This window comes from Piliocolobus tephrosceles, chromosome 12, assembly GCF_002776525.5.
Source record: "Piliocolobus tephrosceles isolate RC106 chromosome 12, ASM277652v3, whole genome shotgun sequence".
NCBI lineage: Eukaryota > Metazoa > Chordata > Mammalia > Primates > Cercopithecidae > Piliocolobus > Piliocolobus tephrosceles.
Window position 1 is genome coordinate 51,557,831 of NC_045445.1, and position 15,304 is coordinate 51,573,134.

At 48.2% G+C, this 15,304-nt stretch overlaps 1 protein-coding gene across 2 annotated transcripts in view; it reads right to left on the minus strand.

Moving 5' to 3' along the window:
- Positions 1 to 3,763: 3,763 nt before the first annotated feature.
- LOC111530207 (nuclear RNA export factor 2) overlaps positions 3,764 to 15,304 on the minus strand; it is a 67,667-nt gene continuing 56,126 nt past the window's right edge. The window contains exons 4-23 of one of the 2 annotated variants that reach the window (XM_023197318.1): positions 13,833 to 14,022; positions 13,456 to 13,606; positions 13,066 to 13,149; positions 12,850 to 12,954; positions 12,654 to 12,734; positions 12,386 to 12,455; positions 12,141 to 12,229; positions 11,913 to 12,020; positions 11,617 to 11,726; positions 9,876 to 9,912; positions 9,442 to 9,510; positions 9,300 to 9,355; positions 9,059 to 9,166; positions 8,880 to 8,938; positions 8,625 to 8,740; positions 8,487 to 8,529; positions 7,819 to 7,891; positions 7,102 to 7,284; positions 4,161 to 4,221; positions 3,764 to 4,014 (exon numbers count right to left, since the gene is read on the minus strand). In XM_023197318.1, the coding sequence (XP_023053086.1) occupies positions 3,970 to 4,014; positions 4,161 to 4,221; positions 7,102 to 7,284; positions 7,819 to 7,891; positions 8,487 to 8,529; positions 8,625 to 8,740; positions 8,880 to 8,938; positions 9,059 to 9,166; positions 9,300 to 9,355; positions 9,442 to 9,510; positions 9,876 to 9,912; positions 11,617 to 11,726; positions 11,913 to 12,020; positions 12,141 to 12,229; positions 12,386 to 12,455; positions 12,654 to 12,734; positions 12,850 to 12,954; positions 13,066 to 13,149; positions 13,456 to 13,606; positions 13,833 to 14,022 (1,838 nt within the window). In that variant the 3' untranslated portion in view covers positions 3,764 to 3,969. Of the gene's footprint in view, positions 4,015 to 4,160; positions 4,222 to 7,101; positions 7,285 to 7,818; positions 7,892 to 8,486; positions 8,530 to 8,624; positions 8,741 to 8,879; positions 8,939 to 9,058; positions 9,167 to 9,299; positions 9,356 to 9,441; positions 9,511 to 9,875; positions 9,913 to 11,616; positions 11,727 to 11,912; positions 12,021 to 12,140; positions 12,230 to 12,385; positions 12,456 to 12,653; positions 12,735 to 12,845; positions 12,955 to 13,065; positions 13,150 to 13,455; positions 13,607 to 13,832; positions 14,023 to 15,304 lie in introns of both variants that reach the window. The other variant, XM_023197319.1, reaches the window with a different exon arrangement.

A 15,304-nucleotide genomic window follows, 5' to 3' on the forward strand; every position in this document is an offset into this window, starting at 1 on the left:
CTCACTATCAGTCACGAGAACAGCAAGGGGGAAAGCTGCTACCTTGATTCAATCACCTCCCACCAGGCCCCTCTCCTGAAACTTGGGGATTATAATTTAACATGAGATTTGTGTGGGGACACAGAGACAAACCATATCAAATGCTCAGCATCTTCTAGTGATGAATACGCGTTTGTGTCATTCATTGTGTTTATTGTTATGACTCCCAACCATCCAAAGGGGGAGTCATGGTTATAGAATATTCCAATGTAAGAATGAGCCATATGTATTTTTTTGGACTAATGGTGACGAACATTTTTGTTTTTCCTATAGCTTTGCTCTCACAGACAATGCTGAAGTTACCATGATTACAGATGAGGCCATGTATGGACATGCCAGACATTCCGTAGTTCCTTGCTGCTCAAAGTGTGATCCATGAAATAGTAGCTTCAGCATTACCTGGTATATTAGGGATCTACCAAGAAACAGATCCAACATGGTGTGTGTGTGTGTGTGTGTGTGTGTGTGTGTGTGTGTGTGTGTGTATACGTGTGTACTTTTTTAGGAATTGGCTCCCATGAATGTGGAGCCTGGAAAGCCTGCAAGGAAGGCTGGCAGGCTGGAGACCCAGTGAACAGCTGCAGTTCAAGTCTGAAGGCAGTTTGCTGGCAGAATTCCCTCTTCCTCAAGGGAGGTAAATCTTTTTATTCCTGAAGGCCTTCAGCTGACTGGATAAGGCCAACCCACATTGTGGAGGGTAATCTGCTTTACTCAAAGTCTACACATCTAAATGGCGATCTCATCTAAAAGTACCTTCACAGAAACATTTGGAACAATGTTGGACCAAATATCTGGGCAGGTGGATAGGTACGTGGCCTACCTAAGTAGGCCTAAATTGACACATAAAATTAACCATCGTACCTGGGATCCTGTTACAAATGCAGATTTTGAGGCCGTGCCACAGACAGTCACATCCCCAAGCCCCCACAAACTGTGTCCTCCTGTCATTACATCAGCACCTTTCTTTGATGCAGGCTAGAGTGCTAAGAACACCCAGACGCCACTTCTCCCCGCTTTATTTTATTTTGTTGGGGGTGAGGAACAGTGCCTAACCTTGCATGACCTAGGTTTGAGGTTTCTGCTCTTGGATATGGCCATTGAAGGGGAGAAGGGTTCATATCCAACAACTGGCTTTCTCCAGCACAGGAGTAACAGGAGGGTGGGATCATAAGGAGTGCTGCATGGAGGGGAATTCTGAGATCATTAAGGGAGTAATGCCATTAAGGCCTCATGAGCAGACAACTAGGATGAATGGAATCCATATTTGCAAAGATCAGCAGCAGTTACGCACGAGGGTTGAGGGCAGGAGCTATAGGCAGGAACCCCAGGGGCAAGGGAATCAGTTGGAGGCAAGTTCTGGGACAAACTATTAGGAGTGCAGACTAATACACAGGAGCCAGTGGTATTCTGAGGGAAGGCACAAAAGTTACTTGGAGATGAGGGATAGAAAAGGGTATCATCGAGGCCACTCACCCTGGAGTTCCTGCAGTTGCTTCTGGACTCCTTCCACACAGAGGTTCCTGTGCTCTGATGAGGACAGGGAGGGGTCCACCACCCACCCACACCAGCAACCCTTGTAAGAAGTGCGACTTTGCTGGGTGACTGTAATCCCAGCTACTCTTGAGGCTGAGGCTGAAGGACTGCTTGAGCCCAGGAGTTTGCACCCAGGAGTCAGAGTCCAGCCTGGGCAACATAATGAGACCCCAACTCTAAAAAAAAGTACACACTGTTGGAGGTGTCTATAAACTTGATGCCATCAAATGCAATGGGCAGGAAAACAAGTGACATATGGGAAATAATGTCTCTTCTCAGGGATGAGTCCTTATGAATTCCACAGCCCCAGCCACCCTGCCACCCTGTCCCTAAGGAGAGTGTGCCAAGGCCCAAGGAAAAGAACAGAGCAGCTGTGGATGGACTCTCCTGGCTGTGGCTGCCATATGCTGCTTTCTGTCCTAATCAAAGTTTCCCCTCCACACTCCACACAATTAGTGCATAAATGAAAAATGTCAAGAATAAAAGAAAGTCATCACTGCAGATCTACATAAAATTATAGCATGATGACATGAACAGCTTTATGTTAATGACTTTGTTAACTAAAATGAAAAGGATATAAAACTGTATCTGCATTGTGATTACTTTTACATAAAAATGTGTGCGTATATGTATTTATGTGCACATATATATGTATTCAAGTATTTATGACTGAATTGTTCTCAATGATTCTGAAAAATGGCTATGTCAATTTAAATGCTTGGAAACAATGTATGTGAGTACTCATATCTCCTCCCTCTAACTTCACAAATAATCTTGGGAAGCATACACTTTGCCTCACCATTTAAACTTCCAAGATTGTGTCCTAATGGACCATTTGCAGAGATGTGTGTGTGTGTGTGTGTGTGTGTGTGTGTGTGTGTGTGTGTGTAGAGGTAGAGCGCATGAGAGATGAGAGAGTGAGTTCAGGTGTCAGAGTTAGCATGTGCTGGGAGCACAGGACCACAGGAAATCGTGGGAATTGGCAGGAGGATGAGTGACTGGAAGACGAAGGCGTCCGAGCTGGCTAGGGAAGGAGGTCAAGGCTGTGGAAGCCTGACGTATAGAAAGGAAGTATAGGGGCCATGTGATGGGTTCCATGGGTCCTATCTACAAAGGACCCCTGGCAGCTCTGAGAGCCTGAGTTGAACAGACACTGTGGTTGATGGGTAACATGGGAGATGATCTCTAGTCCCCACGATGAGTCTGAGAAGCACACAGTGTGGTCTCTGTTCCCTGGGTGAGAGGACCAAGGCTTAGAGAGGTACAGGAGCTTGTCTTTGGCTATTTAGGCACTACAGGGAAGAACAGGTTGGCATTATTCTTTTTGTAATGGCAACTATCCCCTTAGTTCCTAGTTTTATGAAATTCACACTCCAACATATGGCTCCCTAATGTATACATACATAAAGAACTGAAAAGTGGCAAGTGGTAGGAAGGTGGCAAGTGGCAGGAAATAACGTATGCCAAACACGAAAGTGGAGGCATAATTTGTAAACTGGTGGTACCTCTCCTATGTCCCATTTATAGGACTGTGACTTGAAAACGTCACACTGCTATTATTTTAATTTTGAAAACTATGCCTGCTGATTGTCTAACATGCAAGCATCACAGAAGTGTGGACAATAAATTGTCCAAATGTTCCGTTCAACTCTTGCCTGCAATTCGGAACCGCTATAAATGCCAGTTGTTGAGAACTGACCATAGGGTGAGATTCTGCGCTACTACTGTTTGTTTAGAAGTGAAAATAAATGGCTGAACCCCTTCAAGAACATGGACATGAAGCACCCGGTGTCAGCTCTCTGAGGAGTGTGCTGGGCAGATGGGCTGAGTCTCCCCCCATCACCCCCACCGCAGGTGCTACCCTGAGACTCCTCCTTGAAAAGTGCACCTTCGGGAAAGGGAGGGGTTGGGACGGTGGATGGAAGCCCCTGGTGTGCCAAGGTAACATGCCTGCTTCTGTGGGCCTCCAGGTCGAGCATCTGACAGTGTCCCACTGTCTCTCAAGGCCAATCTCTGGAAGGAGTGTGTGTCCTTTCTCATCAGGATTTATTGACAAAATTACCTATGAAGGCAAGCCAGATTGATGTATCTGCTAAGGCCAGCCAGGGATGAACAGGGATGCAGTGCTTTCAGTCCTGGCCCCGCTGGCTCACGGTTGGGGCAGGGGAAGAGCAATCCAGGGCACACAACGTACAACGTGTAACGTCACTCTTTATTATGAAAATAAAACAGTGATCATGAGTGGGGCGAATACACAGAGCAACTGGCTCTCTGGGTGGTTATGTCATGCGGCCTGCAAGTTAACTCTGGCTTCCTGGTCAGCCAGGCCTTATGCTGGTGAAAAGAGGAAACAAAGAGGATGTGAACGAAGACAAAGAAGACACCGAAGGGCTCCTTTTAGGAGATTTGCTTGAAGGCCTCCGCTGGGATCTTGCCCTCGGTCTAGAGAAAGTAAAGAACAGGAGTTGGGATGTTAGTAGAGCCAGGCGCCCTGAGTTCCGTCCCCACACTACCCGGCCTCCATCTTCTTGGCCCTCCTGATGACCCAGAGACAGCTGTCTTTTACCCACTTGATTCCCAGACCTCACCTGGAGCATAGTGAAGACCTGACCAGCTCTAGTGTAGTTCCACTCATTGTCCTGAAGGCACCTGGGGTGGGAGAAGAACAGGTGCTCTCCATTACTAGCCCAGGACAGACACGCTGACTATGCAATGCCACCCTTAATCTGTGCTACCTTTTTGCTGGGTCACATGTACCAATATGAGCACTATTGTAACAATGAAAAAAGGCCTAGGGAAAACCAAAACGCCTATCCCTGACATTAATGCCCACTGGAACTCAAATCAGAAACATAGGGGTATTCAAATGAACAAGGGAGCTTAATACACATTGATAAAGAAAGATGTTCAAGAAATAACAAGTGGAAATTCAATACTACGTTTCATTTTTATTGAGATATCATGCACATACTGTAGCAGTCACCATTTTAAGGTGTACAATTCAGTGCTTTTAAGTCTATTCACAAGATTGTGCAACCATCACAACTATCTAATTCCAAACTATTTTTATCATGTCAAAAAGAAACTCCTTAACTGTTAGAGATCACTCCCTGTTCTCCCTCTTCCCCAGATCTTGGCAACCACTACTCTGCTTTCGGTCTCTACGGATCTGGCTATTCTGAACACTTCATATGAATGGAATCATATAATTATGTGGCTTTTTGTGACTGGCTGCTCTCACTTAGCACATAAATGTTTTCGGGGTTCATCCACGTCATAGCGTATATCACAACTACATCCTTTTTCATGAATGAATAACATTCCAATAATACTCCACCGTATGGATGTACCACATTATCCATTCAGCTAAAGGTCAATCGATATGTTTCCATTTTTTGGCTATTTGGAATAATGCCACTATGGAAATTCATGTGCAAGTTGTTGAATGGGCATATATTTTCATTTCTTTTGGTATACACTTAGGAGTGGGATTACTGGATCATGTGGTAACTCCATGTTTAAGATTTTGAGGAATTACCAAAATCGTTTGCCCAGCAACTGCTCCATTTTATGGTCCCAGTAGTAATACATGAGATTTCCAATTTCTCTGCATTCTCACTGACATTTGTAATGTTTCCTTTTACTGACTAAAGCTATCGTAGTGGCTATGAAGTGGTAACTCACTGTGGTTTCGATATGCGTTTCCCTAATGACTAATGATGTTGAGAAGATTTTCACGCGCTTCTTGGTCATTTGTACATCTTCTTTGGAGAAACGTCTATTCAAATCATTTCCCCATTTTTTAATTGGGTGGCTTGTCTCTTTGTTGTTGAGTTGTAAGGGTTCTTCTTGTCAGCGATGTGATTTGCAAATATTTTCCCTTGTTCCCATCAGTCGGTTTTCTGCTTTCTTGATAGTGTCTGCTGATGCACAAAAGCTTTTAATTTAGATGAAGTCCAATTTACCTATTTTTTTCTTTGGTTGCTTGTGCTGCGGCACTGTTCACAATAGCAAAGACTTGGAATCAACCCAAATGTCCATCTGTGACAGACTGGATTAAGAAAATGTGGCACATATACACCATGGAATACTATGCAGCCATAAAAAAGGATGAGTTTGCGTCCTTTGTAGGGACATGGATGCAGCTGGAAACCATCATTCTTAGCAAACTATCACAAGAACAGAAAACCAAACACCGCATGTTCTCACTCACAGGTGGGAACTGAACAATGAGATCACTTGGACTCGGGAAGGGGAACATCACACACCGGGGCCTATCATGGGGAGGGGGGAGGGAGGAGGGATTGCATTGGGAGTTATACCTGATATAAATGACGAATTGATGGGTGCTGACGAGTTGATGGGTGCAGCACACCAACATGGCACAAGTATACATATGTAACAAACCTGCACGTTATGCACATGTACCCTAGAACTTAAAGTGTAATAATAAAAAAAAAAAAAAAAAAGAAAGAAACGGTTGCCTAACTCAAGGTAATGAAGATGTACACTTACGGTGTTTTACAGTTCTAGCTCTTATTTTAGGTCATTGATCCATTTTCTGCCAGTGTTTGCACATGATGTGAGTTAGGGGTCAAAATTAATTGTTTTGCGAGTGGATAGCCACGTCTCCCAGCGCCACTTGCTAAAAAAGACTATTTTTTTCCTCCATTGGATTTTTTCAGCACCCTGAATGATAATCAACTAGACATAAATATGTGAGATTATCTGTGGACTCTCAATTATATTCCATTGATTCCCACGTCTGTTCCTATGTCGGTACCATACTATCTTGATTAATGTAGTTTTGTAGCAAGTTCTGAAATCTGGAAGTGTGAGTCTTCTAACGTCGTCGTTCTCTTTCAAGATGGTTTTGGCTGTTTGGGGTCCACTGCATTTCCACATGAATTTTGGGATTACCTTGTCAATTTCTGCAAAGAAGTCAGTTGGGATTCTGTCAGGGACTGCAATGAATCTGTAGATTGTTCTGGGTGGTACTGCCATCTTAATGATATTAAGTCTTCCAATCTATGAACGTGGGATGTCTTTCCATGCACTTAGGTCTTCTTTAATTTTTTTCAGCAATGTTTTGCAGATTTCAGAGTATAAGATCCGCGCTTCTTCTCTTAAATTTGCTCCTACATACTTTATTAATAATTTTCGATGCTACTGTAGATGGACTTATTTTCTTAATTTCATTTTTTGGATTGCCCATTGCAACTACATAGAAGTACAAATGATTTTTGTATGCTGTATCTTTGAACCTTGCTGAACTGGTTTATCCGTAGTTTGTTGTGGTTGATTCTTTCAGATTTTACAAATGGAAGGTAATGTCATCTGGACATTATGCCATTTAAAAAAATATTTACATATATCAGTATAAAAATACGATACCTTTTTCATGGGCCCCCCTGTTTTTTTGGAAGCAAAATATCCAGATAGCTATTTTTCCAAATTGCATGTGAGTTTCCATTACTCATTCCTCTAATGTCCCAACTCCCCCCATCCCCATGTACCCCCAGCACTCACTTCTGAGACCACTCCAGTTTCATCCCAGACTGGGCAGAGAAAGCCTGCACCATTTCCTGCTGCTCCTGGGAGAGCGAGGGCTCAGAGCTGGAGGAGAGTGTGGACATTGGGATGGAGAAGGCACTCTGAGTCTCTTGGGGGCTGGCGTCCCTCACAAACAGCTCGTCATTCACGATGCACAGACTGCAGGAAAGAAAAATGCACCCTCAAACTGGACAGGTAGGTAACTCCACACCCCCAACAACAGGATCCTTCTTAACCACTGCCACTCAACAACCAAATTCCTTCCATATCCCTAACTGTGCCTGCCTCCCAGATTTTTTGGCTGGTGCCCTCTAACCCTCCCACAGAGTCCACCTTTGGAGAGGCTGTCTACCAGCTTCACTAGACCTTTAGCTCTAACCCCAACGCATTTACCCTGTACAACAGTCCAACGAAGTGGATAGTCTTATTCCAATTTTCAGAAAAAGGCACTGAATCACAGAGAGGTCGAATAAGTTGATCAAGGTCACATAGTTTGTGAATGTTGGGGTGAGGAACAGAATCTGTATTCTGACTCCAGGGCCCACACTCTTAAACACTAGGCTAGACTGTTCCTTGGATCTTCCTGTTGGCCTTCCACAATACTGAGAACACCCCGAGGACTGCACCCACCACATTTCCACGACATGGGCCCCAAGCTTGGATGGGTGCTCCCACCCACAACACAGCACTAACCTGGAACTGCTGCCAGGGGTAGCGATGAAGGTCCGGGTGAAGGCGAGAACAGAACCCTGAGACTGTTCTTCCACTTCAAAGACAACAAACACCACCACCTTAGAGTTGCACAGGCTTTAACATGCTCACACGGTGATCCCCCGTCAGAGTCTTGCTTGACACTCACACAGAAGGCGGGGCAGACCAGGACAATTATTCACTTGGAGTCAGGCGGATGTGGCAGGAATGGGGAGGGCAGCAATAGGAACAATCCGCTCCCAGTGACAGGGCCCCTATTACGTGTGGGGCCCTGTGAAAACCACAAGTTCACTTAATGCCTATTTCACAGTAGCCCAAGAGATAGGTTATTAGCCCCATTTTGCAAATGAGGAAACTGAAGGGTTAAGTAACCAACCACAAGTTCACAGAGTAAGGACCTGGGATGAGAGCTGCCAAACTCCACAGTCTGTGTCCTTAACACACACCTGAGCTGTGCAGGGCAGACAGGCATGGACCTAGGTCAGAGCAGGGTGGTTTGAGGGCAGAGTGGGGGTGGGAAAACACGGAGGGAAGAAGAGGAAGGAAAGGAAAGGAATGAAATCAGGGAAGCTGGCGGAGTTCTGAGAGGGAGCCCAGCCAGGGGGAGGGAGCAGCGGGGGATCTGGGGAGGGGACTCTACAGACACTCACCTTCCTTGAAAACTCCATTGACAGAAAAGCAGAGCATCCATTCCTGAAAGGGAAGAGCTCAGGTGCTCAGGATCCTCCTTAACCTCCTACCCACCTCTGGCTCTCTGGGCCTGCCCGAGGGAGGAAGCAGGTGCTCACCGTCTGGCACCACATGTCCACCAGGATGGAGCTGAGGTCATGCTGAGTTTTGGGCAACGCACTGAGGGAGTCCACAATGTCACGTTTTGTGTGCCTCAGCAGTTCCCCCTTCAGGTCTGTAGAGGAGAAGAGAAGCAAGGAACGGCAGGGTGGGGCGGGGTGGGGCAGGGGGCTGCCACACCCTGGTCCTTGGCCCCTGTGATTGTTCCCATCACACCCCCTTACCTTGCCCACTCTTCCCCATCACACACTTACAGGGGTCCTTGAGTGTCTTCATATTCCTGCTATCCTCAAAGTACTTGCGCAAGCTGTTCCTAGCAGAAAAAGAGGAGCAGGAGTGGGTGGCCCGCCCAGTGCAGGCATTTCCAGGAGTTGGCCTGTGTCTGCTGGGGAGACACACAGCCCCAGAGCAGGGTCTGAGTCGTGATACTCACGGGGCTGAGTCCTCGGCGTCGAAAGGAATAGCCAAGGAGAAGCAGGCCTCATCGTGGTAAGCACCGAGGAGACCCTGTCGATCTCCAGAGTCATAGATCGAGTAATACCTGTGGGGAAGCAGTGAGGATAGGCTACCTCTGATGAGACTTGAAAACTCCCATGAGCTGACCTGTGCATGGGTAGCCCAGCCTGCCTCAGCCCTCCCCTTCCTCATGGTCCCAGGGTTCCAGGGATACTCACTGCTGCAGGAATTGCAGGACTAAATGCTTTAGGGTCTCAGATCCAGTAAAGTTTTTCTGAAATCAAAAGACAATTTGGATCTATGCGGTGGACAAAGCCTCCCTTACAACACCCCAAATCTTGCTTGGTCCTTCTTCCTCACCTTGCAGGGTTTCATTATCTCAGAGCTGTCAATGTCAACAATCATTGGTGCAGATAACTCTCGGCCGTCCTGGAGAAGGAAAGAGGAAGTCAGCAGTGGAGACCAAGGAGGTGGAGCTCGATGACCAATAAGATGAACATGCCCAGGGAGACAAGCATCAGAGGCCAGGTGGGAAATGGGCCTGGAAATTCCAGTGGAGTGCTGGACATCTCTACTATTACATACAAATGTGTGTGTGTGTGTGTGTGTGTGTTTGTGTGTGTACACATTTTCAGGGAGAATATTCTTGTCTTCTTCAGGAATCCCTCTGTAAAATGGATGAGGGTCTGATACAAGCATGTAATCTAGGCAAGACCCAAAGGACTTAAGGGCAGGTGTGGAGGTCATGTTCTTGAGTAAGAGGAGACAATGGTGACGGTATTATACATACTTACCAGGCGTAACAACTTGGGGAAACAATCCCGGATGGCACTGTCCAAAACCAAAAATTGAATGAAGTGACTGACAGTTCAGGGTGGCACAGTCTCTCTCCCACTCCCTCTCACTCTCCTCCCTCTCCTTCCTCCTGGTTAGCTTCCATATAGACTGTCCTGACTCCCTTTTCTCCAGTGCCACACGAAGCAGCACTGGGAGCCCAGGTTCCAGGGCTTTCTTCCCCCCCTCTCCCTCCCTCCCCTTTGTCCAAGTCACCGTGGAAGGCTCTGCAGGGAGCAGAAAATGGGGTGGGAGCCCAGGGCTCTGTTACCTCACTGGCTGTCCATCAACTTGCCTGACCAGGCCCTGGCCAAGACCAGGTCAGCCCTTAGGGATGGCCCAGGATGCTGGCACAGGGAGGTGAGTGAGGCCGGGCTCAGGAGGCAGAAAGGGGAAGGCAGAGGGGACGACATCAGAAATGGGGTGAAGGTAGGGGAGGGAGAGATGGGTGAGACATAGGAGAGGAGAGACAAGGGAGACACAGGATGCAATGCAAAGGGAAAGGAAAGACGCTCTACTGCGGAGGTGGAGTTTAGGGAGGAATAGAGGAGAAAAGCAGCTCCCCTGCTGCAGCCCTTTCTCTCACTGCCCCCTGGCTGGCCCTGGGGACTGAGGCAGGAAAGGGAAACATGCACCTGTTGGGCTGGGGCCCACTGGATGCAGCTGGAGCCTTTCTCACCTGTGTGAGCTCAGTCTGAGCTGCGCATGGGAAACAGAGCAGCCACGGGGACAGGAGACCTTCTCCCAGGAGGAGTGAAGGGTCAGGCCCCAGCTCAGCATGGGGTTCAGAGCCTGGGGATCCCCTCTCCCGACCACTGCATTCTCTTCTGATGGTCACTGACTCCTGTGCCCCTCTGTGCTGACGCCTTGACCGAGGAATGCTACCCGTCTCGGGCTACCCAGGACTCCTCTGAGGGCCCAGGCAGGACAATGTGAGGTGTGGAGGGAAGGAGAGGCAGTGCCCTGAGGGGCCTGTCCTTCTGTCTCCCCAACCTCCTCGGCCTTCTGCCTTCCACTCCTGCCTCAGGAACGTGGCTTGCTTCTGGTCCCTTGACTCAGGAAACCCAGGTTTCTCCCCAAGGAGGGCCCAGCTCCTGGCATTGGGCCAGAGGAAGAGATGGCATGACAGCAGCCACCCAGGGCCTCGGCCCTCAGTATGAAACAGGGAAGCCTCCATGCCAGCCCAGGACAGGTGGGGGGACCTTTTTGGAGCAAGAGAAAGAGAACGCCTCTCAGGACAGGGGCGGGAAGCCCCATCTCAGCATGGAGGCAGGAAGGCCTGTCTCAGCATGAGGCCCTGGACTAAAGGACTCTTCTCAGTCCAGGGCACCAGGATCTGAACACTGCTGGTCCTGGGGAGGTGGGGGAGTCCTGCTTCCTGGAGCACACTCACGGAGGGCACGCTGGAGGCGGCTTGGTGGAGACAGGCAGGAAACGCACCCCAGAGCAGGTGAAAAGGGGAGCATGTCAGAGGAAGGAAAGGAGACCTCTAAGCACAGATGAGTGAGTAACACAGAGAAAGGAATGTGTGTGTGTGTGTGTGTGTGTGTGTGTGTGTGTGTGTGTGTGTGTAGGAGGGGAGGTTTCTGCTCCTCCTAGAGGACCAAGGCTGCTTCTTCCTGCAGAAGGGCACTTTCAGACACAGCTCAGTCACCCAAGGAGCAAAGGTGCCCAGGAAAGGCGATAGGGGTTGCCACTGACCTTACATAGGCGGACTGGTCCGAGAAGGTGCTGCACAAGGGGTTCCCTTCTAGCCATAGCTCTTCGAGCTTCAGCCCTTTCACCTTGCCCAACTCCCACGCTGACTCCAGCTAAGAAAGATGGGGAGGAAACTGGAGAAGGAGGGCCAGGGAAAGAGAGACACCTGGGACCTTGGGTCCCGAATTCTCCCAGCCCTCATAGTCACCCACAGGTACCTCTGCCTGCCTGTTGCCATTATCCTGATGTGTACTGCCATCCACCCTCCATCCAGAGTTGATCTGGCTCCCCCTTCTCACCTTATTTTTGGAGAGGTTCAGGGTCTTGACTTTGGGAGCCTTCTCTATAATGTCAGACAGGCCATCCAGCTGGTACAGTTTGTTGTTGCACAAGTTCAAAGACAATAGCTTTGGGTCAAGAAGAGTTAGAGTGGGGGCTACTATCTTGGGCCTTGGAGACAAATCTGCCCTCCACCTTATCTATTCCACCCCTCTAACTAAATACCAGCACTGGGCCTAAGGCTTCACCTCAGGGAAATTTCTTTCAATGATCTTCAGGGTGGCAGCCATGCAGTTTCTTCGATTCAGGATGATATCAATGTCACGGCCCATCAAGTCTTGAAGAAGCCAGGAGAAGGAAATCAGAAGGCTGGGAGGGCCCTGGCTGGACCAGAGCCAGCACCAACCGCTCCGTAAATTGCCATCCCTAAGTCTCCCTCTCAGGCAGACCGCTCTGACCCCGCTTGCCTTAGAATTGCTGCTGTCAGCCATACCTGGGTCAAAGCGGAGATTCTGGAGATCAAGAGCTTGTTGGGAGACATTGTAACGTTTGTTCATAGTCAGCTGCAGAGATAGAGATGAAGACAGAGGCTCTGAGGCTCTGGTGGTGGTGGTGGTGTTGGTGGTGGTGGTGGCGGTGGTGGTGGTGGTGGTGGTGGCGGTGGTGGCGGCGGTGGTGGTGGTGACAGGGAAAGAGGGGACCAGGGGAAGAAGAAGTGGGTCCAGGAAGTGAGCATACAATGATCCTTGAGTCTGTATTACCTTAAGCATCTCCATTTGGCATGGCTTCAACTTATTCTTCACAGAGTAGGGCGCAGTAGAATGATTGACAAATATACCTATCTGCAGGGAGGCAGCGTGGTAAGTACCAGGACCTCTAATCCCAAAGAGGGCGACCAGCCCCCTGGCCTGTCTTCCTGCCCAGAGACTAAGTACAGGGAATGCCCTCAACACACACCTTTCGGTTCTCGTCATCACAAATCTTATAACTGACATCCTTCAATATGGAGGCAGTACTAGCATCCTGGATGAAGAAGCATGCCCGATTTCGGATGTAGTGAAACTACAGGGAGTGAAGGCAAAAGCAACAGCATCAGAGGCCAATGGCTCCTGCTGAGCTAGGCCTCTCCTCGTCCCCCGTGCCCACTCATCTGGCTTCACCATCCTCTCTTACATCAACCGGAGTGAAGGGGGCACTGCAATGGCTCTGGATTGAATTCATTAGCCATGACTTGTCATACTTTATCCCGTAAGGAATCTAAAGGTAAAAAGAAGAAATAGGAGAGAAGGGAGAGACAACATGGAACTAAGGATGGAGAACAGAACCAACCAGCTGTTTTTTTTTTTTTTTCTTTTTTTCCGACCTTCTACTTAGCTTAGACCTCTAAAGAAAGGACCGCTGACATGATTTCTTATTTTTGTGCCAAATATGGATTCCCTAAACTCCCTTTCCCCCTATTCCGAAGCTCTCCTCCGAATAATCAGCTTAGGGTGTTTTAAGTGGTCTTCCTTCTATCAGGTTCCAGAATAGTCTACCTAATGCAGACCCCACCCAGATACTCACTATGATCTTGAACCAGTTCCTTGTGTATCCATCCTGTGTGTTCTGCCTCCTTTTGCTCCCTAGAGGTTTTCTATTTCTCCACGTGGGAATACAGATTTCGTCTTCACTACGCCATTTCATTCTTCTGTCGCATCGGATGCTGTAAGGAGTGCTGTGGGGAAGAGGAGAGAAGGCGGGTATCCATTAAATCTAAGAACATCTTCTCTACATGCTCCACTCACTGACGCCAGGGCTACAATTAGGATTGCTCAGCCACTATTCCACTTCCAGCATCCTTCAGTGCTTTAATGAGAGAAGAAAAGGAAGACCACAGAGAATGAAAGGGTTGCACAGTCCCGGGAGCTGCTACTTGCAAACCAAGCTGCCTGGTCACTTACTGTCTTAGTTGTTGGTCCTTGTGGACATCCCACCTCTCCACGCTTCCATCATTCTCCTGGCAGTGTGAAGGCGGACACTCATACCCACCATATTCATGATGACAGTTCCTCCTGTCAAAATTATCCCGGAAAGAATTCCCACCTTTCTTTCTTCCTTGAAAAGGGCTACCATGGTCATGGCATCCTGCAACTGAGAACAAAAAGACACGTTTGAGACACATCAATGGTCCACTTACCATGTACCATGTCGTGAGCTAACTCCATGGTAGGGCAAGTAAAGTGCCAACCCGCCACGCAAACCCCAGAAAACAAACTCCTCTGCCTGTCCAGATACAACAGCCTTATCTCACAGGTGGCACAATCAGGGGAGGAATCTTGGGAGAGGAAGCAACTGTGTTGAACCTCTTAAGAAATGGAGCAGGAATTATAAAGAACAGAGGTGCATGTGTCCATGGGTTGGACTAGACACTAGCCACACACCTGGAAGGGGTCCTAATCTTGCCTTCTCTCAGGCTTCTCTAACCTAACAACCACACCAACACCTGGGAGACAAGCTCTCTCGCACCTCCCAAATCCAATCTCCAAATGCATTCTGTGAACAATCAGCAAGTTATACTTCTTTGCCGGTGTAGTACAAGCTTTAATGACAGGTGGGTCTGATGTAACAGCTTCTCAAGCTGCCCTCCTGCCTCCAGCCTTGCCCTCAACAATACTCAGTTTGAAATATCCAGAGCAAGCTTTCTTTTTGCCCAGCCTGAAATGCTTTCAGCCCAAGAGACAACTCTTTCTAAGCAAGTGACAGAATTACTAGAAAGAAAATCAGCAGATATTGAAAACCACTACAGTAACGGGATCTAAATGACATAAATAAAACACTGTACCCAACACACTGTAGCCAACAATGAAAACGGAGCGCTTTTCTTTTCCCCTCTACTGTCTTGCAGCATTCACGAAGGTAGACCATCTCCTGGACCGTCAAACAGACCTCAACCAATTTCAAAATGTACACCTTGTCTCAGGGCACCCTTATGAATAAAATTTCGGTCACTGCTGACCTCTCTGCAATGTACTGATTATGGCCAGGCCTCAGATGAACTTCTGTAGGGGGGTCATTGCTTTCACCGTGTGTGACCCACTGTCAGGACAGTCCTGCTCCTCTCGACTGTTGGGCCTTTCCCTGTGTGCCATTAGAAGTGAAATTAAATGTGGGCAGAGCGTCTGACCTAGACATTCCTGATGCTTGGTCCCCACAACTTGGAGGTGGGGCTGGAGTGCTCTCTTTCTCTCACACTCTACATTCAACCGATCAGGATGGATGTATCTTCTCTTGGCTCTACCTTTAAAAGATATCCAGAGTCTGGCCACTTCTCACCCGCTCCATTGCTACCTACCCTGGCCAGGTCACCAACATCTGTCTCCTGGATTATGCTGCCTTCCAAGTTGTCCTTCTGCTTTCGCCCTTGACTCCCCTA